The following is a 21,585-nucleotide window of genomic DNA, read 5'->3' on the forward strand; positions in this document are numbered from 1 at the left end:
AGCCCCACTCCCCTGCCTTCTCACCATAACCTTTGATACCCTGAATATTCAGATACCTCTCAATCTCTGCCTTAAATACACCCAATGACAGCCTCTACAGCTGCTCATGGTAGCAAATTCCACATGTTCGCCTCTCTCTGGCTAAAACAAATGACTCCATTTCTGTTTTAAATAGGTGCTCTTCAATCCTGGATTTGTACCCTCTTGTCCTTGACTCCTCTACCATGGGAAATAACTGTCCCATCTACTCTGTCCAGGCCTTTCAATGTTCAATATGCTTTTATGAGGTCTCCCCTCATTCTTCTGATCTTCAAGGAGTACAGCCCAAGATTCATCAAATGTTCCTCACATGCTAACCCCTTCATTCAAGGAGTCATTCTTGGAAATCTTCTCTGAACCCTCTCCATGCCAGCACACACTTCCTTAAATAAGATGCCCAAGACTTTACCCCGTACTCTAAGTGCCTCATAAAGCCTAAACCACACATCCCTGCTTTTGTACCCATTCCTCTAGAAATGAATGCCAACATTGCATTCATCTCCTTCACCACTAACTCAACCTGGAGGTTAACATTTAGGGGGTCCTGCTTGAGATCTCCCAAGTCCTTTTGCACCTCCGAATTTTGAACGATCTCCCCATCCAAAGAATGGCCGGCCCTTTTATCCCTTCTCCCAAAGTGTGTGACCTTACACTTTCCAACATTGCATTTCATTTTTCACCCTCTCCAAGTGTCTCTGCAGCCTCTCTATTTCCTCCTCACCACCTGCCCCTACTCTTCTTTGTCTCACCTGCATACTTAGCCACAAAGCCATTTATTCTGCAATCCAAATCACCAACATACAATTTAAAAAGACGTGGCCCCATCGCTGACCCCAGAGGAACAAACCAATTGGTCATATTCACCATTTGCCTGTGGCTCTGCAATCTATTCTCTCTCACACACAGCTGGCTTTGGATTCCATTTGTCATTAACCCACAGTAGAAATCCATAATCCACCTTTGGGAGGTGAAGAGCAAACACAAGTCATGTGGTCACAAGGGAGGCGTGAAAGCGCCACACAGAGAACACCCAAGGTCAGAGCCGAGCATCGTTTATCAAGATCACCAATTTCAAAGAATAATACGGATCAGCAATTGGCAGTCATGTTGATTGACATAAATTATCTCTGGATGGTCCTTGTGCTTACGACCTTTTTAAGTAACTGCAACACTTGATATAAAATGGCCAAAAGCTCAGGATTTTGCAGCAATATTTCAAGCAGGATGCCAGCCAATTTTCACCCAGAACAAGCCAGCAAGTTTGAAACTTTTAATCCGATTAGAACTCAATTATTTCTTACACATTAAAGTTTAACATTTGGAAGGGTTTTTTTTTTGCAGCGTTGATTGTGTCTAATCATGAGTACTGTTCCTGAATCATGTGGGATGGTTAGCATTGTCACAGCGCCAGTGACTGGGGTTCAAATCTGGTGCTCTCTGCAAGGGGTTTCCACGGTCTCCCCATGTCTGCGTGGGTTTCCCCCAGATGCTTCGGTTTCCTCCCGCCATTCAAAAACCTATCATTGGGGTTGTAGGCCAATTGGGTGTATTTGGGGGACACGGGCTCATGGGCCGAAAGGGCCTGTTACCGTGTTGTCTTATTTAAACAATACAGCCATTAAAACCAGCATTGGCTGCAGAACAGCTGATCGCTGATGAGCCTTGAGGTAGGTCACTTTGTTACCTGTGGCAATGATAGCAAATACCAGTAGACATCTGTTTAGGGTGAGTGGAGCAAAGTTTAGGGGACTTTTCCGAGATAAGTTTGTTTTTTATACAGACAATAATGGACTGGGCAGGGGGCTGAATGGGAGAATGGATTAGCTCCTGATTCAATAGGGAAGCAGACTCAATGGGCTGAATAGCCTCTTTATGTCTTGTGGTCTAATGTTCTTATGTCCCATCCTTACGTTGCCTTCTGTCAGAGGAGCTTTCAAGAGTAAACTTGCGGCCCTTGGGGCCTTGCTTCCCAGCTCACTGCTGTGGGAGGCAGGGAGGTGAGGCCCAGGTGGGAGGGGTGGGGCAGGGACTACACATGGTAAATGGTGGCCATTGGGCCAGGTTTAGGGAGAACTGAACAAATGTTCATTGACACCCCAAAAGACAATAGAATAATCACCTTGGACTTTCTGCATGAAAACAAATAAAGCAGTTATTATTATTTTCCATTAACTCACCACATTAGATATGCAGAATTCAGCTGTAATAACAACTCAATGAACAATAGAACCCGTTACTTTAAACTGCTTGGGCCTCAGTTTGAATGAAAGTTACACAGAACAATTATAATGAAAAATCCCTAGTAATGCCGAAGAAATCATATCCAATATAATATAGAATATAGGATATTTATTAACAAGGCCGACTACTCTAGATTCCTATGAATTGGAATGAATTGTAAGGAGCCTAGATTAATTTGGAGTCAGAACTCATAAAAAACAGAAGCATTTCGTTGGTTTTCATTTAGCTAAGTTCACTTTAAGACATAAAATTAACACTCAGTTTGGAAAACAAAATGGAACTCATCATTTAACTTACCAGGAGCTACATCTCCCATCTCCCATTTGTATTGTGGGGTGGAGTACATCTCCAGTGAGACTGGACCATTCTCTCCTTGAACACCATGGTAGTCCGTGGGATTTCCATTCACTGTTGCTACTAAAGGCTGGAAAGAGGGGAAGACCTGTCTCAGGAGACCAGTGAACAAAGCCAGATGCACAGCCAGCATTTTCAAATTCAGTTGAAATCACTGTCACTTCGCTCCCAGAAATGCCAACTTCTACAAGGCTTTGCTCCTCTCTCAGTTGGGATCTCAATCTGCTTCTTTTGCCTGCGTCTTCCTTCATGAGATTTGCTTCATTACTGGCCTTTAATAAGGAGTATCCTTCCTCTCTCTCTCTCTCTCTCTCTCTCTCTCTCTCTCACTTAAAACCAACTTCTTTTCTTAGTTTTCAAGTTCTGATGAAGAGTCTTTCATCAGAAGCCTTAACTGTTGCTCTTTTCTCCATCACTGACCCACAATTTCTGTTTCTGACATTGCCCGGATCTTGTAGTGTTTTGATTCTTTAAAAAAAAATTCAACTATTTCTGCACTATTTTCCAGAAATCATGTTCAAAATGCAATATGACTTTATTATTATGGAGGCAAAAGGGGAGACGTAAGGGGTAAGTTTTTTACGCAGAGTGTAGTGGGTGCCTGGAACATATTGCCAAGGGTGGTGTGGAGGCTGGTACAATGGGAATACTTAGAAGAATCTGAGACAGCCACGTGGATGCAATAAAATCGAGGGTTATGGATGTGAGGTAGAGAAGGTTTCAATTGTTGAATAGATTTATATCGGTTGGCACGACATTATGGGTCGAAGGACCTATCCTGTGCTGTAATGTTTGATGTTCTATGTGTGTTCTATCTCCTTAGTCTTTCAAGCTAGTAATTAGATAAAGGTAAATTAAAACATTGCAATGCTGGAAAGCTGAAATGAAAACAGAAAATGCTAGAAACACTTGGCTGCAAAAACACTTCCCAATTCTGATCAATATCACTGATCTGACACATTAACTCCATTTCTCTCTTCACAGATGCTGCCTGACCTACTGCGTATTTCTAGCCATTTCTCTTCTTATTTCCCATTTCCAACACAGGCAGTTTTCAAAATGTCATATTTATTTCATTCTAACCCAACGCGTGAGCTTGTGTTTTGTTATCATTTGGCACCTAATTGAAGGGCTCCTCTGGAACAACTTATCATAGGTTTATCATTCAAATAAATGAGAGTTCTTGCATTTATATAGCACCTTGCTTGATCTCAGTGCTCTGAAACCTTTTCACAATCAATGGGGTATTTATAAACATAGCATACTTGTAATGGGGTGAGCACAGAAGCTAATGTAGACACAGTTAGAACTCATGGACAATAATAAGGGGAGTCATTTAATAAAAATGGCAGATTCTGGAAATGTAAGATAAAAAAGCCCAGAAAATTCCGGAAATACTCCCAGGTCAGGCTACATCTGTAGGAAGAGAAACAGGTTGAAGACCCTTTGTCAGAATTGGTAAGGTGACAACATAAGCTCATTAAGTTGCATGGAGGGTGGAAAAGGTTGGGGGGGGTCCCTAATAGGGTAAAACTGAGAGGAATACAGGGATAAAAAGTAAGGTGACGAAAGTGAATGGCACCTGTTGGAGGGTGAGAGTACAGACACTCCCCAGGTTACGAACAAGTTCCGTTCCTAAGTCTGTCTTTTAGTTAAATTTGTAGGTAAGTCGGAACAGATACATACGGTTCTTATTTAATATTTTTAGCGACAGTTAGTCAAATGTTATATATTTTACCTTTCTATGCAAAAAAAGAGAAAAAAGATCATGACTAAAAGTCAGCACTTACTCTTGTTCCATTGATGTCTTGCATACCGGAAGGGGCATTCGTGAAGTTACATTATGCGCATGCGCGATTTGGGGGAACAGTCAGTTTGTAAGTATGAGATGTCCGTAAGTCGGACATTCGTAACACGGGGACTTCTTGTATTGACAAAAAAATCGACTAATTGCTTGTAAATTTGGGTGCTACGTCTATATACGTGTTTCCATGTTTTTACAGCAAGAAGCGATGAATGCCGTTTTGTCCAGGTGTACTGATACAATTGGATGATAATATTGAACTTGAAAGGAAAACCATATCCAGCAGCACAGGCTGGCTTGTCATTCGCTCCCAGTCCAAAATAAAAAGGGAGAAACATTCAACAAGCTGTGCTAGTATCACAAATGGGCAACTGACACAATAAGAGAAATTGTTACCCCTTTGTGGAATTCAGTATTGAATCCAGAACGACGTAATGTGCCCAGGCAGAAGATGAGGTGCTGTTGCTCAACATCACATGGAGCCTGAATGTGACATCGCAGGAGGTCATGGACCAAAGATAGCTTAGTTTTCATCAGTTATTTTTTGAAATCCCTTTATTTTTTTCCCCACTGGGAGTGGAGGACATGCCCATCCTGATCTACCGGGCAAGTCTTCCTGGTCTGGATTGCACAACTTCTGCATTCCTTTCTTGATGTTCCTTTGTCTATCCTCCCACTCACTAACAGCTGCCTCAATGACTAAGTTTGACGCTATTTTGGTTGGACATTCCTGTTGTACCCACTGAGAGTCATCACCCTCCACTGCCTCTTTTGTCCTTCCCAGTTCAGATGAAGGGTTTTCAAGCTGAAGCGCACACCCTTATTCTATTCCCAGAGATGCACCCTGAACAGTTGAGTATTTCCATAAAAGTGGCTTCCAAAATCTTTGAGGGCACAGATAAGGCGGATGCAGGAAATCTTCAGCAGAAGTATTAGAAAATAGAGAGCATTGGTTTATGGCAAAGAATAAGAGTGAGAAGGGACCTGAGGAATTACTCTTTCAGCTAGAGAGCAATTGGCATTAAGAAGGCCCAGCTTGAGTGGATATGGTGGCAGCACGTACTCTCTCAACAGCTCAGAAGTATATAGATGAGCACTTGAATTGGTAGCGACCTAGTACTTGTAAACGGGATTATTCTTGATGTTGGAAGAGGTTCAGAGGAGATTCACTGGGATGTTGCTGGGACTAGCCAGCTTGAGTTATGGGAGAGGTTGGATGGGCTGGGCTGTTGTACCCCAGTTCCCCTGAGGGGGTCAACATTAAAGAGGTTTATAAAATTATGCCGATTATGAATAATTTCCCAGGGTAGATGATTCTGGTACCAGAAGATGAGAGAATAAAGATTTAAGAGGGGCCTCTTTTTTCACTCAGAGGACAAACTGTATCTGGAATAAACTTGCCAGAGGGAAGCAACAGAAGTTCAATTATAAGGTGCAAAAAGCATTTGGACAGATAGAAAGGGCAAGGAAGGGACCAAATTCAAGCCAATGGGTCTATCCCAGAGGGTTAACTTGGCCGGCAGAGACAAGTTGGGCCGCAAAGCCTATTCCATGCCAGATGGTTCTAACCAAATGAACTTTCATTGACGGAGCAATTGTCCAAAAGACAAGACTCTGGACAGTATGCAGTAGTATGAATCCTGTTCAAAATACTATGGGACTTTGGGAAGTCAGCCAAAGAATGTCAGTTCTGATCTCCTGAATGTGCCTTTTCCTATAAGAGTTTTGCCGCTGAAACAATAGCCTTTGCATACAGCTGCAAAAGGTAAAATAAATCTAAATGGTGCAAAAATATAAAAATGCAGGAATTGCTCATCAGCGGAGGCAGGAGCAGAGTTAATATTCCTTGTCTGCCTTAACTCGCTTCCTCTTTCCGCAGATGTGCCTGATCGATGAAGTAGCTCAAGCACAATCTGTTCTGATTTCATATTGCCAGCATCTTTTTTTTTCCTTTTCTTTAAATACATTTACAATAACAACAAGATTTGTGTCAACATTAATTATGGTTTTGAAAAAAATCGGTTAATAACACATGACATGACTTCAATAGTATTTATTTGTTGACCAATGGGCTTCTTTTACAACATTCTAGATGCCTTTTATTTTCCTGCTGTGATCTTAGTATATGTAAGACTTTTCAATATTAAATGTCATGGATTTATGGAAGGAAATTGCTCTCAGGGAAAAGATTGCAAATGCATCCTTCTAACGGCTGAATGTTTTTTTTCCCCCAGGAACCACAATTGAATGCAAATAATGTGAACTTTCACAAAAGCTAACTCAAAGAACAGATTGCCTTGTCGTCACAACTGTTTTGAATACCCGGCTTAACACCACACATTTGCAAAGTAGGCTTACTAACATCAGAAAAGTTGGAGTCATCCTGGGTGATTGTAAGGAGCTGGAAGAGGCAGAGAGAACGTGTTACAATCAGGTGAGCAATGCTCCATGCACATTGAGAACATTTGTCAATTAGAGCTTATTTCAGTAAACCTAGAATCTATGAAAAAAGAGAGGGGTTATCAATGTCTAATGCTTTTTTGCATGCACAAAGATTTCTAAGCCTTTATGCACACTGTGACTTTGTTCATCCAGGAGCCAACCACACGCGGAATGATCGGAAGACTCGTCCCTCCCCGCCACATTGTGTTCACCCCCTCCCCCCTTTCTATCAGGAAGAAAATTCACGAGAGTGAGATCACGCACAACCGGATTCAAGAATGGTTTCTCACCTGCCATTGTCAGACTCCTGAATGAACCTCGTGGGAGGATTGTGCTGCCGTTGCTCGTACCAACTGATCTCTCCTTGTGCTAACATCAGGAGTTCTGAACTGTGTCTTACTTGGTGTGCTAGGTATGGGATATGCAGCTGGATTGCTCACAAAACAAACATTCTCACTGCAGCTGGGTACATGTGACAAAAGCTTGAACTTGAAATGGGAGAATGTAATACTTCATTTTGGGATCAGTTTTAGGGATTCGTACAAGACAAATTCATTGTAAAATGATCCAAAATGAACATGTTTGATGTGGTGGGTAAAACTTTACATTAAAAAGATACATTTTAAGGACATACTAAAATGATAGATATTTGTTAGTCAAAGCTACTAAAGACTTTGAAATTATGGCTGGTACAATGAGTTAGGACAAAGATTAGCTATAATCTAGTTTAATGATACAATGGGCTCAAATAATTTGAAGACCCACACCCAAGTTCCAACAAAAATGATCATCTTCCGATAATAAATGCAGACAAATTCACTTAGAGGTCGGGAGGTGGGATGGAACCCTTTCCCTCTGTAAGGATAAGTGCAGCTCCAATAAAAGCCACGTAGGACAAAGCAGCCAACTCGATTCATCGCTATCACATTCAAGCCAAGTTTATTGCTATCTGATTGTCAAAGTACAACCTGAGAAAAACACGTTCTCTGGTCCTCACTGCGAAACATGCAGACACACAACCAGTCATAACACACATAGAGACAAACAGTACATATGCAGGCCAAGTATTTGATCTATAAAAATAAATAAAAAAATATCATTCGTACAAATGGATACTTAGTTTGAGCAGTTTCTTTGGTCGATCAGTATTTTCACTGCCCGTGGGACCCTCTCTAGGGAAGCAATGTGTATTCAAGCCCTTGTCTGACTCAAGACATATGCTACCAAAAATAGGACGAGGATAGCAGAGGAAAATTGGAATGTTGGCCTTCAATGCTAGAGGGATTGTATTTAGCAGCAGGGAGGATATGCTGGTGAGCCACATCTGGAGTAATGCGGACAGTTCTGGTCTCGTTACTTGAGGAAGGGTGCACTGACTTTGGAGGCGGTGCAGAGGAGGCTCGCCAGGTGGATTTCCAGGGATGAAGTGGTTAGCCTATGGATTCATGTGGGACTTTAAGCACTGGAATTTAGAAGAATGAGAGAGGCTCTTATAGAAATGTATAAAATTATAAAAAGGAACAGGTAAGATAGAGGTAGGTAAGTTGTTTCCATTGGTGGGGCAGAAAATAAATAGGTAAAAAGTAAACGGGTTTATAATTGGAGCCCCCTGGCCGTTAGCTCATCAATCACTCAACATGCAATCTCATGCAACCAGAAAATTCACTTAACCGCCATCTTCCAATCCCAGGGGTTTTACTGTATTTAGTTAGCTGAGACTCTGCGGCCATCATCACTGAACCCCAAGGAACTTTCGTACAATCAGTGGAGAGCTCTGAAGACAATTGATCCCCAAAGGAATGAGGCAGCAATGAAGCAAAGTGGGATGTTTTATGTTATCACAGACCATCTTTGCTACTCTTTCTTTTTCAATTGAATTGAAATTTTTATTGTCATGTGAGAAAACGTACTTTAGAGTGCCACACAAATTAAATGTTTAAAGCGAACCTTCCGGGGAACTTCAGCTGGTGAGAGTGTGGAACGGGCTGCTTGATGAAGTAGTGAATGCAGAAAAAAGTTGGATGTGTACCTGAACAGGAGGCTGCAGGTCAATGGGTTGAGGTAGAATAATAACCAATTAATAACCATGGACTAAATAGGCCAAACAGTCTGTTTCTGTGCTTTAGTGTTCCCTGATCCACTCACAAATAGCTCCAGCACCATTTAAAATTTGCCCCATCACTGTCCCTTCTGCACTTTTTGTCTTAATAAGACTGGCTTTGACCCCCTTTGTATTCTTGGTCTTAATGACGGATTCTGGCCCAATACATAGAACATTGCAGCACAGAACAGGCCTCTCGGCCCATAATGTCACGCTGACATATAAACCTACTCAAGAATCGACACCTTCTCTGCACCACACCCATAACCCTCTATTTTCTTACATCAATGTGTCTATCTGAGTCTTTTAAATGCCCCTGAGGTACCATCTTTCACCAGCACCTCTGGCAATGCATTCCAGGCACCCACAACTCTCTGTCCCTCCTTAAACGTTCCTCCCCTCACTTTGTATGAATGTCCTCTGGTATTTACTACTCTTCTCCAGGATAAAGGTGCTATCTGATCACCCTATCTATGCCTCTCATAATCCTGTAGACATCTATTAAGTCACCTCTCATCCTTCCTTCTTATGACGGTAAGGCTCTAGCTTTGCTAACCTTACCAACATAAGACGCATCCTGATAAATCTGCTCTGCACTCTCCAAACCTTCCACATCCTTTCTGTAATGAGGCAACCATTCTTTTTCTCCTACTGATGCGCCTCAATCTGCTGGGTTCCTCGAGGTGACTGCATTTCCCTCCTGATTCAAGCATCTCCACTCTCCTGTGTGTCCCGATATTAAATTCCTCCACTATTGGATCTGACAATTATTATAAATATATGTCTACAGGTATTGTTATCACAATGTTTACTCCTAAAATCAGGATGTAAAGCAAAAGCAATGTTTGCATGAGCCTAAGGGGCAATTTGCTTTGCAGAACACTGCTTTAAGGTACCACAGTCACTGTTCATTCTACTCACCTCTGTGGTCTCTGAGAGAAGTTGTCAAATCATTACAGGAATGTAAAGGTTAAAACCTTTTTTTCTTTGATTCTTAGTTAATTTTGTGCCTGTCTCTTTAAAAGAACTATTGTTTGTAGTGTTACCTTAGTGACTATGATGTCATATGTTGTAATATCCGACCAGGTGAACCACTTACAAGACGTGAAGGAAGCGTGAGCGCGAGAAAGTTTTTGAATTTTTGCATCGCTTTAAGCTTTTGTATCTCTATATATCTTTGTATCTCTATTATACAGTAAATGCTTTGTTATTTAGCATTATGGAAGTCTTGTGGTGAAGCGATGCAAAATGTTTATCTGTTCTATCAGTGAATTAAAACTACATAAAGTAACAGAGTTTATTGGATTAAAGAGATCTAAATTTGGGATCTCGCAGCTCACACTTTGGAAAACGATACTTTGAAATTAGGATATATTAGAATAAGAAAAGTGCCGTCTACAGGATTACCTGGCCAATCCAAGTGGAACTACAAAAGGAGCAGGGTGGAAGGAAACTCCTTAAAATAATTTTAAGTAAGTGTGGAGACCTGTTAACAGGATAATTTCTAAGTGATTTATGTCAGCCTTTGTGTTCCTTTGCAGGGCAAGCATTTTATATATTTTGTGTGCAGATCAGAATTTTGATCTGATCTCTTCGAGGGATGCCTACCCTAAAGAAGTTCTCTCTTCGAAGGGAGTTCTGTCAGAGTCTCTCACTGCTCCCCATCTGCACTCCCTGCTGCTCACAAGCTGGACAACCAGGTACTCATCCAGACTCCAGTCACTTTCACCTTTTGCCTTTTGCTCTATCCTCCTCTCCCTGCCATTTCTTTCATTCGCTTGCTTTCTCTCACATTTTGAAGAAGTTATCAGATGCAAAATGCTGGTAGTGTATCTTCCACCTGGTCTGGATGCTGCGAGACCTGCTGAGTTCCTCCAGCATTTGAGTTTTTACAACAGCCACAGCATCTGCAGACTTTCGTGTCACTCTGATCTTAACCTATACAGGTGATGAATGATCCTTAAAATGTCTAAAAGGTTCGCTGAACATCAAAATTCACCGTTTCTTCCAAGATGATTTTGGATTATTCTTGGACAAGCCTGACGCCAGACATTTTGAGGTACAGAAAAAGATCCATTCAATTTTTTTTTAAATATTGCTATCTCATTGGTTAATTTTCCCCTTTGGATACTGTGGTAAATCTCTGCCATGCTGTCAATCGCTCACTATGCTAAGGCTGCACGACTGGCATTGGACGTGTATTATCTCTACCACCAAGGGCACTCCCCTTGACTATAACTGTGTACGCACCCATTATCATTCATTATCGTACTACTGAGTTTATACTCGTAAAAGCCATATGTGTTTAACTACACTGCATTTGATCTCTTCATTATCTGGCACATTTGACCACACCTAAATAGATTCTTGCCATTCAGTATTTTCAGGGTGAATCCAAGAAAGAGTGGATGCATGAAAAAAAAAGGCAGATTAGTGGAGTTTCACATAAATTGGTGCGGACTAGAAGGGCTGAGATGGCCTGTTTCCGTATTGTAATTGTTATATGGTTATATGTTATATGGTTATCAGTTATGACTCCTCTGGAAAGTTTATTCTGAGGTGTTCACTGATGTACGCACATGCCTCTACTTCCTCAGGAGTTTGCGGAGGTTCGGTATGACGTTAGAAACCCTGGCAAATTTCTACAGATGTGCTGACTGGCTGCATCACGGTCTCGTCTGGGGACACCAACAACCCTGCGCGAGAAAACTGCAAAAGGCAGTGGACACAGCCCAGGACATCACGGGCAAAACCCTCCCCACTATAGAGAACATTTACAGAGAGTGCTGCCGTCGGAGGGCAGCAGCAATCATCAAGGATCCACCCCGCCCAGCACATGTTCTGTTCTCACTGCTATCAACAGGAAAGAGGACAATTAATTCAATAATAGGCATGTTTATCCAAACTTTAATTCAAATATCTCATTTTAGATGTCTGTACAATATTTACCCTGACATTGAGCCAGAATGTATATGTGAGTGATACCTGGATGTGGTGTTCATGGTACAGTTGCAGTAAGAATACACCAAGGAAAAAAGTGTGGCCCTAATAAAAAAAAAATTCCAAAATATAAGTAAATAAAAATAATCTCCTTAAAAATGTTAATGAATATCCCAATGTGAATGAGATCACTGAAGGTTTTCCATGTGGAGTATCACGTTTTCAAGTTCAAGTTTGTTTTCATCTATACAACGCGACAAGTCGGTATTTACCCGGACCATCATGCAGACCCATACACCTACCCTTCTTTCATCGGTTGCATAGTGCGCTGAATACCACATACTACGTCTTACTTCAGCAGTTACTGGTGAAGAACTCCCAAGGGTCTCCTTTTGCTCTTCCTCCTCATTTTCATTATTTTCCACTTCTTGATTATTCTGTGTAGGTAATTAAACAGAACATGAATTAACAAACGAAGGGTCTTCACCAGAAATGTTGATTGTCCCTTTCCCTCCCTGGATGCTGACTGAACTGGTGAGCTCCCCCAGATCCTCATTATTCAGTCTGCATTGACAAGACTGTTGAGCACATTTGTTTTCAAACATACTTGGGTATCTCTGCTCACAACTTGGGCCAGTAATTGCTCTGCTTCATTCAGGGAACAGCATCAAAGAACAACCAAACTCCCGACTGACCTTACAATCACAAAGCCGGGAAAACTCAGCAGGTACTTTATACAGGTAGTCCCCGACATATAACCATAACAGGAGCTGCAGAATTAGTTGTATCTTGGAACGGGCGAACTGTGCCCGTGTCAGTGGAGTATCAAAGTCTTAAAGCAAACTTTTTCATTAAACCTTTTTCTCATCGTACGTTTGGCAATAACAACTTGAAGCTTCCTGAACTTCTCGATCAACCTTGGTGAATGTTTCCACATTCTGGTCCACGCTTACCTTGTCAGTCGGTGTTCCAGGGTCCCGGGGCTGGGCACAGCCATCTTGATTCTGTGCGCTTGCGTTGAGTCTACGGTCGGCGCATGCACGAGCCCTCGGTGGGTTCGTGTTTTGGAGTTCGGTTGGCGCACATGCGAGAGACAAGCGCCCTGACAAAATTGAAATCGCATCCTTAACTCTCGTGCGTGCGCCAACCGAACCCCAATACATTAATCCACCACACATGCGCCTACTGAAGACTCATGTATTCACACAAGATGGCTGAGCCCTGCCCCTGGACCGCTGACTAACAAGTAAAATATGTACTACTTGGCTCTTACATGCCCTGCATCCCTGTTATAGTTAGTGAAATACAACATAAACCTTGTAAATTTTATAATTTTTCTATATATTTATTTTTTAAATTTGGTCGTATGTGAGGATGGTTTAAGTCACATAGGTCATAAGTCGGGGACTACCTGCAGAGCAAAGATAACCAACGTATCTGGCTTGAGCCCTTCATCAATGTATGAGCACAATGTAGGCAGGTGTCTGAACAAACTGGTGGGGGGGACGGGCAGTCCCACATGCAGGAGGTAATAGGTGGATATGGGAGGGAGGGCTCATACCCTATGGGCTTTGTATCCATATCTTTTCTAAATGAAGATCATTATTTGACCTGCTGAGTTTATCCAGCTTTATGTTTTTACCTCAATCACGGTGTCTGCAGACATTCGTGTTTTACTCTGTGCTTTCATTGCCAGGGAGATGAAGTTCAAAAGTAGACTTGTAATTGTATTTTGATGAATATGCACATCTGGAGCACTGAGCTCAGCTTTACTTTCTTTACTAAACAAAGGGGCATTTGCCTTTGAAGCAATGCAGAGAAATTTCACTGGATTGATTCTTGCACAAAAAGAGGGTAATTCCATCTGGAGTCTGGAAGAATCAAAGATCGAATGGAAACACATCTCTAGTATCAGGCCTGACAAGGGTAGATATTAGAGGATGTTTTCTCTTGCAGAAGACAGAGGACACAAAGATAACCATTTAATCCTGAAATGAGAAATGATTTTCTTCAGTTTGGAATCTTTTGAATTTATACCCACAGAGTCATTAGGTAGATTAAAGGTTGAACAGATCTTTGGATTATAGAAGATTAAAAACTCAAAGGGGATAGGGCAGGAATGTGAAATGGAGGCCAAAGTTGAAGGAGGAGCACCAAGTTCCCTGAAATTGGTGACAAGGGCAGGCAGGCAGTGGAAAACATGGTTGCCATCATGGGTGATAAGGAGAGTCGTCACGTTACGGCTGTAGGCGACATTGGTAAGGTCGCAGTTGGAATGCTTTTTAGTCCTGGTTGCTCTGTTAATGGGAAGTATTTAATTGCACTGGAATGAATGCAAAAAAGATTCCAAACTGGAAGGCATGAGTTATAAGCAGGCTGGATGTGTCCAGACTATTTTCCCTGCAGTGTAGTAGGGTGACTTTATTGGGATATACAAAACCATAAGGAGTTTAAATAAGGTGAATTCTAAGTCTTTTTCCCAGAGTGGGAGAGTCTACAACTTGATAAGAAGCAGGGGATGATTTAAAAAGGACTTGAGTGTAACTTATGTTTACACAGAGGGTGGGTCATATTGGGAAGGAGCTACCAGAGAAAATGGTCGGGGCAGGTACAATTACCACATTTAAACGGCACTTGGATAGCTGCATGGATAGGAAAGGTTTAGAGGGAAATTGGCCAAATGGAGGCAAGTGGGACTAGCTTAGAATAGTCAAAGACCACGTTTCCATGCTCTATAGCTGTGTGATTCTGGACGTGGTCTTACAGAATAGTGGAATAGGTACAAGGATGCAAATGTCCTACTCCAACTGCTTCAAAACTGGGACTTACAGCTCATGTTTTGTCAAACTTATTTGTAACCTGACATTACTTCCCAATCAAGAGCAATCATTCCTGTTTTTGCCACATGGTTTTACGTGACTTAATCAATACATTGCTTAACTTGGTCATACTTATACAATCTCAACAAACAAGTGTGGAGAACTTTGGAGATTCTTGTATTGTAGAAAAATATATATCTTCCATTCACATGACATAAGTGCAAAGCTTAATTGCTCAGTAAGGATGCAAATGCAGTAAACCCCCAGTAATCAAGCAGCTGGCAGCCTCAAGCAACCAGCAAAAAAAAAAAATAAAGGAAAATAAATAGGTAAAAAATCCAAAAGTTTTAAATTGGTGCGCCTCACACAACACGCAATCTCAAACAACCGGAAAATTCATTTATCCGGCATCTACCAATCCCCATAGGTGTCGGATACCAGGGGTTTTACTGTATTGATTTACAGCGATTTAACTTGCAGGATAAACTCTGGTTAAAGCAACCCAATGGGTGGAGACCTGATCTTTGATATCAAATTGTCGCCCTTCAAGATGACATAATGACAAGAGTGAGATCTATAAATTTTGAAGATTGCCCACCATTACAACAGGCTCTTGAAGCCAAAGGCGGATGAGTGTCGCCAACGTATAGTACAATAATAACAGCATTACAGGATTGACATGTTGGGGCCAAGACATATTGGGATTGGCTATAATTTTCCATGTTGTTGTGCAGTTTGTTTGAATCACTGGGGAAACACCAAACAACCTGTTGAAAGAGAGAAAGAGGATTACCTTAGTATTGAAGGGTGAAAGCTTCAATAACACACAGCACGCCAATTATATTTTAATTGAAAGCAACAAAGGTAGCAAAACACAGCGAGGGACATGGCAAAGTGAAATGGCTTCCATTGAGAGAGAGGTTGATAAAGTAACAATGACTTGAAGGAAACCCCTTTCAGGCAGAAGAGTCCCACAATTTGTAATTCATGGCCAGAGCAGGTGGGGCAATAGATTCATTCACATTTTCAGTGTGGTTTGCATGAGGGAGAAAGTGTTGAAAGTAAGACACCAGAAAGAGAAATTGTTCATATGAAGAAACAATTTTACGATTTCTTGACATATTTTAAGGTAACTGGGTTATAACATGAAACGCTTTGCTGCCACATTACATGAAGATAAGCTGAAACAATATCTTGGCTCAATTAACATACCTCTTTTTAAATTTTTTTTATTTTTCACACTATGAACCATACTGACCAAAATACACACAAACATTTCCCTCTTGAATATGCATATTAACATACCTGTTCAAAGACAATCATTTTTAAATAAGTCTGCTTATATTTGCTGAAACATTATCATTTTTAATTATAATAGATTAAAATTAGAACAATAATTTATTTTCCAAAGAATGCTGGTTAATAAATAAAAATGACAAAGTGTGGACCCTTCTTGAGGTGGGGTGTCTCAAGAAAGCTGACTTTATCCTCAGGAACCCAGGCCATGCCCTCTACTCACTGCTACCATCAGGAAGGAGGTACAGGAGCCTCTGTGATTCTGCCCCTGTAATCCTGCCGCAAACAATGAATTTCGTGACACATGTTCATGATAATAAATTCTGATTCTGATTCTCAAATTTCAGATTTATTGTCAGAGCGCAGAAATGACATCACATACAAACCTGAGCTTCTTTCCTTTAGGCGAGGTAAAATTACCACTTATTGGAATTGCAAAAAAAAAGAGACACAGCATACACGTAATCAAATCAAGAAATGTAAACAAATTGTGCAATATAGAGAGAAAAAAAATCAATAAAGTGCAAAATAAAAGTTCTTCAGTGAGTCCCTGATTGAATTTGTTGTTGAGGAGTCTGATGGTGGAGGGGTAGCAACTGTTCCTAAACCTGGTGGAGAGAGTTTTGTGGGACCTAGACCTCTTTCCTGACGTTCATCAGATTCTGACCCTTCTTCCAAAACATAATGGCAAAGCTCCAAGTGCTTCCCTGCGTGGTTATCTTTGGATCTTGACCTATGGACTTGGGCCACCTCTCTCTACTCATCTACCTGAAGGCACCTCTGGCAAGGTGGCACTTGCTCAGTATTAGCTTCAGTTACGAGCTCAGAGTGGTTATGGAACATAACGAAAGGTGCAATGAATGACAAGTTTAGACCTGGTTCAAATCCTCATGAATGTAGCTTTCTTCCATGAAAATTAAATAAATGATCAATTGAATGAATTGAATGTCATTGACCCAATGACAGCAGATACAGTGTTAAACTATCAAATGAGAAATCTTACCCAGGGGAACATGTATGAAATAAAAATGGCAATGTTGCTTTAGAAAATCTCTTCCAGCTGAACTTAAGTATCCTGCCAAGAACTTCATTATATTCATATTTTACAAACAGACTGTTAACATTTATGGGGCTGATTTGAGCCAAAAGGCATTGGTTCACCTGGACCCTTTGAATAATAATCAGTGAATTCTATGCACTCAAGTGATCAGGCACCATTTCCAGTTCTTTAAACAATGCTGGAAATTGGGATGACTCCATTTGGAACTTCTTTCCAGCTGATTTAAATTTTTTAAATTTAGACATACAGCACACTAACAGGCCATTTTGGACCATGAGTCTGTGCCGCCCAATTTGCATCCCGTTAACCTACACCCCCGGTACGTTTCCAACAGTGGGAGGAAACCAGAGCCCCAGGGGAAAACCCACAAGTACACAGTACAAACTCCTGACAGACCACACAGGATACGAACCCCAGTCCTGATCACCGGTGCTGTAAAGGCATTGCGCTAACCGCTAGGCCAACCGTGTCACCCTATTTTAAGAAAAATGATGTTCTTGTTATGTTGGCAAACCAATAGCCCAAGATGCAGGAACAATAATCTTTACATCTTGATCTTATAAGGCATTAAATTCATTGAGAGATACAGCATGGAATCAGGCCCTTCGGCCCACTGATTCCATGGCTGGCTGTCAACCACCCATTTACACTAATCCTGCAATAATCCCACGGTGTCTGTAAGGAGTTTGTATATTCTCCCTGTGTTTGCATGGGTTTCCCCCAGCTGCTCTGGTTTCCTCCCACCCTTCAAAATGCAGGTAGGTAAATTGAGGCATGTGGACAGTATGGTTTTGTGGGCCAGAAGCCCTTTTACTATGCTGTATGTCTACATTTAAACCTTACCTTGTTCTCAACAACCTCCTCCATATTCCGTCAACCTCAGGGACAATTTACAGTGGCCAATGGTGAACTTAACTATATAACCTTCCACTGATCTGAATGACATTTGTTCACCATTGCTCTTCAATTGTACGTACTCTTCTAATTTTGATGGCAACTCTACTATGAGGCCATTCATCAACCCACTTTTTAGCCCCAATATACCACATCAACTACGCTACCTTGATTGACCCTCATTAGAGTTTTACAACATGGTAATGGGCCCATTCAGCCAAAGAGCCCGTGGTGCCCAAATACATCCATGTGACCAATTAACCTACACCTGCCACACGCCTTTGGAAGATGAGAGCAAGCCGGAGCACCCGGGGTAAACACGGGGAGAATAAGCAAGCTCCTTTCACACAGTGCTGGATTCAATCTCTGGACACTGACGCTGTCACAGTGTTGCGCTAATGGTGTGCCCATGAAAAATGAGTGTTTCATTGACGATCTGAATCCAATTTGAGATCCTTCACAAATCAGTTTGATTTATTTGCTACCAATGACTTTTAGTTTCCTCGGGCAACACCTGTAAATAGTTCCCCATCATTTAAGATATGACACCGGATCAAACAACGTTTATATGTCTTCAGATTAGGTGATAGCCGCATTCATGTTCACTAGAGCAAAGATAGGCTGTACTTACCTTGCATAAAAGTCACCCGGGGGAACAAGCTCCTGCAAAAATTGCAACTGGTAAAGGTAGAGTCCAATCAGGTGTCCTGCACTGAATATGGCCATCAATACACACAAGCAGCTGAATATCAGCGGATCAAACTGTTTCCCGCAGGACCACCATGTGCACAGCCCCAAAAATACAAAGAAGTAAACACCTGAGGTCAGAGATGGTAGCATTATACCTGCAGGGAAAAAAAACAATTAAACCATTAATAAATGGTCAATGAAGAGGGAAAGAGAGAGGGGGATAATGGATTCTTTATCAGTATCAACTTACTTGAAAAATTCAACATTCCTTACATGATGAAAGTGGAGCCATTGAAAAATTAATCATTCAGAAACTGTGCAAAAATGGAGTGGACTAGAATCATTCCCATACAAACCTGTTAAACCAAGTAAAATGGTAACAACTACTTTTCCAGTGGTTGTTATAATATTGCCAATAAATTCTTTTAATATTGATGCGTAAGTTGCTATCCTGCGGAGGACGTTCTGCCGAGTTCCCTTTTCCATTTCTTCTGCCATGTTTGTGACCTCAAAATCTTCCTCATAAATTAAAGCTTCATCCAGTTCAAGTTTTTCCTCTTCCTGGAAGAAGAAAATTATTTTAATCAACTGCAGTCTTTCAAATTCATAGGTTTCTAATCACAGTTTACTCTTCAGTGCTGAAACTTCTAGGGTATGGAGATAAACGGTGACAAGGGCCAGTTTACAGATTCATCTCCTTTCTCACCTAGTTGATCTCAACTATGGTGAATGGAACAGTTGACCTCAGTCCCTCAGTTTTATGTAAAGTAAAATCAGCCATTTTTCCAACTCCTGGTGGGTAACCATCTCCCTTTTAGGATATGTCCAAGCAGACACAGACACTGTTCTGTTAGTTCAAAATGTTCCATTGCTCATTGACCCTCTCTGTTAAGATTACTACTAGGAGAAAAGTCTTAATGATGATCAATGATAGGCACCAGAACTATACAACATTACAGCACAGAAACATGTCCATCAGCCCATCTAGTCTGTGCCATATTACATTTCTGCCTAGTCCCATCGACCTGCAAGTGGAGAGAAAAAGGTTTGAAAACCATTGTTTTATATCATTTCCTAAACCCATGTGGCATGCTGCCTGGATGGTAGACATGACAAAAATGTTCAGTCCTCGAGACATTAAGTGGACTTCGGCCCTTCCTCGATTACCATTGGGCCAAGATCACAGAACTTCTAACCTTAGTTGCAACAGTTCAGGAAGATGGTTTATTGTCATCTTATAAGCAAGACTTGGATGGATAATGGTATCAACAAAATATTACATGAAAGTGGTCTTTGCTGGCACCTTCTGAGAGCATTGGTGCTTCTACAATTTGGAGAAATTTCACTTACATAGAGACTGTGTAGTAAAAAGCATCAACTCTTTGCAAACAGCCCATCTTCTGATCTCATGGTACAGCTACAGTAATTGAGTGGGTATATTTTATAAAGCATGCACTTATATTTTTATTAATATTAATTTTATATTTGCAATTATTATTGAAGCAGCTAATATGACTTAAGCAATTCTATGAGGATTAATGCTAATTTTTAAACTTACTTATTTGGTTTAGTCTTGGAAATCCTGTACTAAGTGTACCTGTATTTTCAAATATTTTTCAAAATGACAAGATTTTGTAAATCGGTGGTTTTCGAACTGGCCCCCTAAACTCACACTCCACTAAGTAATCGTTATGCCACTGGTGCTCTGTGATTAGAAAGGGATTACTTAAGGTGGTCTGTGAGTGGGAAGGGAAGATTGAGAACCACTGCTCCAGACCCAATTGTTACTGAAATATTGTGCTTGAGAAAAATTGTCATTGGCTTATTTCCTTTGGAGTTCTGAAACCGTGCACATAACGAGCCAATTAGGTACGATTAATGCAGTGGTTTTCAAACATTTTTCTTTCTACGCATATACCACCTTAAGCAATCCCTTACTAATCACAAAGCACCTATGCCATAGGGATTGCCTAAGGTGGAATGTGAGTTTAGGGGAGCAATTTGAAAACAACTGATGTAAATTATGTTTCCTATACTCCTTACTCCTTTCTATACTCCTTACTCCTTTCTATACTCCTTACTCCTTTCTATACTCCTTACTCCTTTCTATACTCCTTACTCCTTTCTATACTCCTTACTCCTTTCTATACTCCTGACTCCTTTCTATACTCCTTACTCCTTTCTATACTCCTTACTCCTTTCTATACTCCTTACTCCTTTCTATACTCCTGACTCCTTTCTATACTCCTTACTCCTTTCTATACTCCTGACTCCTTTCTATACTCCTGACTCCTTTCTATACTCCTGACTCCTTTCTATACTCCTTACTCCTTTCTATACTCCTTACTCCTTACTCCTATACTCCTTACTCCTTTCTGCTTTTGACTTTAGCTATCTGTCTAATTTGTTCTAAAATAAATTTTATCTCTAAAAATCTCATTGATCTTAACTCTAAGATCATAATCACGAACAGTTAATTTGAAGTAAATCACAAAATTCTGTAGACATGTGGTTGAAGTAAAAACACAAACTGCTGGAGAAGCTCAGCAGGTCAGGGTCCTTTATGTAGCAAAGGGAAAGATACAGAACCGATGTTTTGGCCTTAAGCCCTTCATCAAAGGATGAGAAAATGCTGGCAAGCGTCCGACCAAAAGTGTGGGGGGAGGGGTGGGTGGTGGGGTTGAAGAGAAGGGGAAGGGGGGTGGCAAAGGCAGGAGATGATAGGTGGAGAAAGGAGGGAGGGGACAACAGCAGTGAGGGGGCAGGGGACAATGGCTGGATGGTTGGAAGAACTGGAAAGACAGGAAAAGGAGGAGGGTAAAGAAAAGGCAAGCAGGTTTAATGGAAAGCAGTAAAGTCGATGTTCATGCCATGTGGCTGGAGGGTGCCAAGATTAAAAATAAGG

General features: G+C 41.1%; 1 protein-coding gene across 1 annotated transcript in view; it reads right to left on the reverse strand.

Moving 5' to 3' along the window:
• The window catches only part of LOC138753129 (piezo-type mechanosensitive ion channel component 2-like), a 224,482-nt gene extending 205,294 nt beyond the window's left edge, over window positions 1–19,188 (reverse strand). The window contains exons 1-10 of the mRNA XM_069915705.1: window positions 19,037–19,188; window positions 18,622–18,835; window positions 15,339–15,507; window positions 12,224–12,358; window positions 10,774–10,919; window positions 8,238–8,315; window positions 7,997–8,100; window positions 7,171–7,288; window positions 6,801–6,882; window positions 2,578–2,704 (exon numbers count right to left, since the gene is read on the reverse strand). Coding sequence (XP_069771806.1) covers window positions 2,578–2,704; window positions 6,801–6,882; window positions 7,171–7,288; window positions 7,997–8,100; window positions 8,238–8,315; window positions 10,774–10,919; window positions 12,224–12,358; window positions 15,339–15,507; window positions 18,622–18,835; window positions 19,037–19,178 — 1,315 coding nt within the window. The 5' untranslated portion in view covers window positions 19,179–19,188. The remainder of the gene's footprint in view (window positions 1–2,577; window positions 2,705–6,800; window positions 6,883–7,170; window positions 7,289–7,996; window positions 8,101–8,237; window positions 8,316–10,773; window positions 10,920–12,223; window positions 12,359–15,338; window positions 15,508–18,621; window positions 18,836–19,036) is intronic.
• Between the last annotated feature and the right edge of the window lie 2,397 nt (window positions 19,189–21,585).

The sequence above is a fragment of the Narcine bancroftii genome, chromosome 2, assembly GCF_036971445.1.
Source record: "Narcine bancroftii isolate sNarBan1 chromosome 2, sNarBan1.hap1, whole genome shotgun sequence".
Lineage (NCBI taxonomy): Eukaryota > Metazoa > Chordata > Chondrichthyes > Torpediniformes > Narcinidae > Narcine > Narcine bancroftii.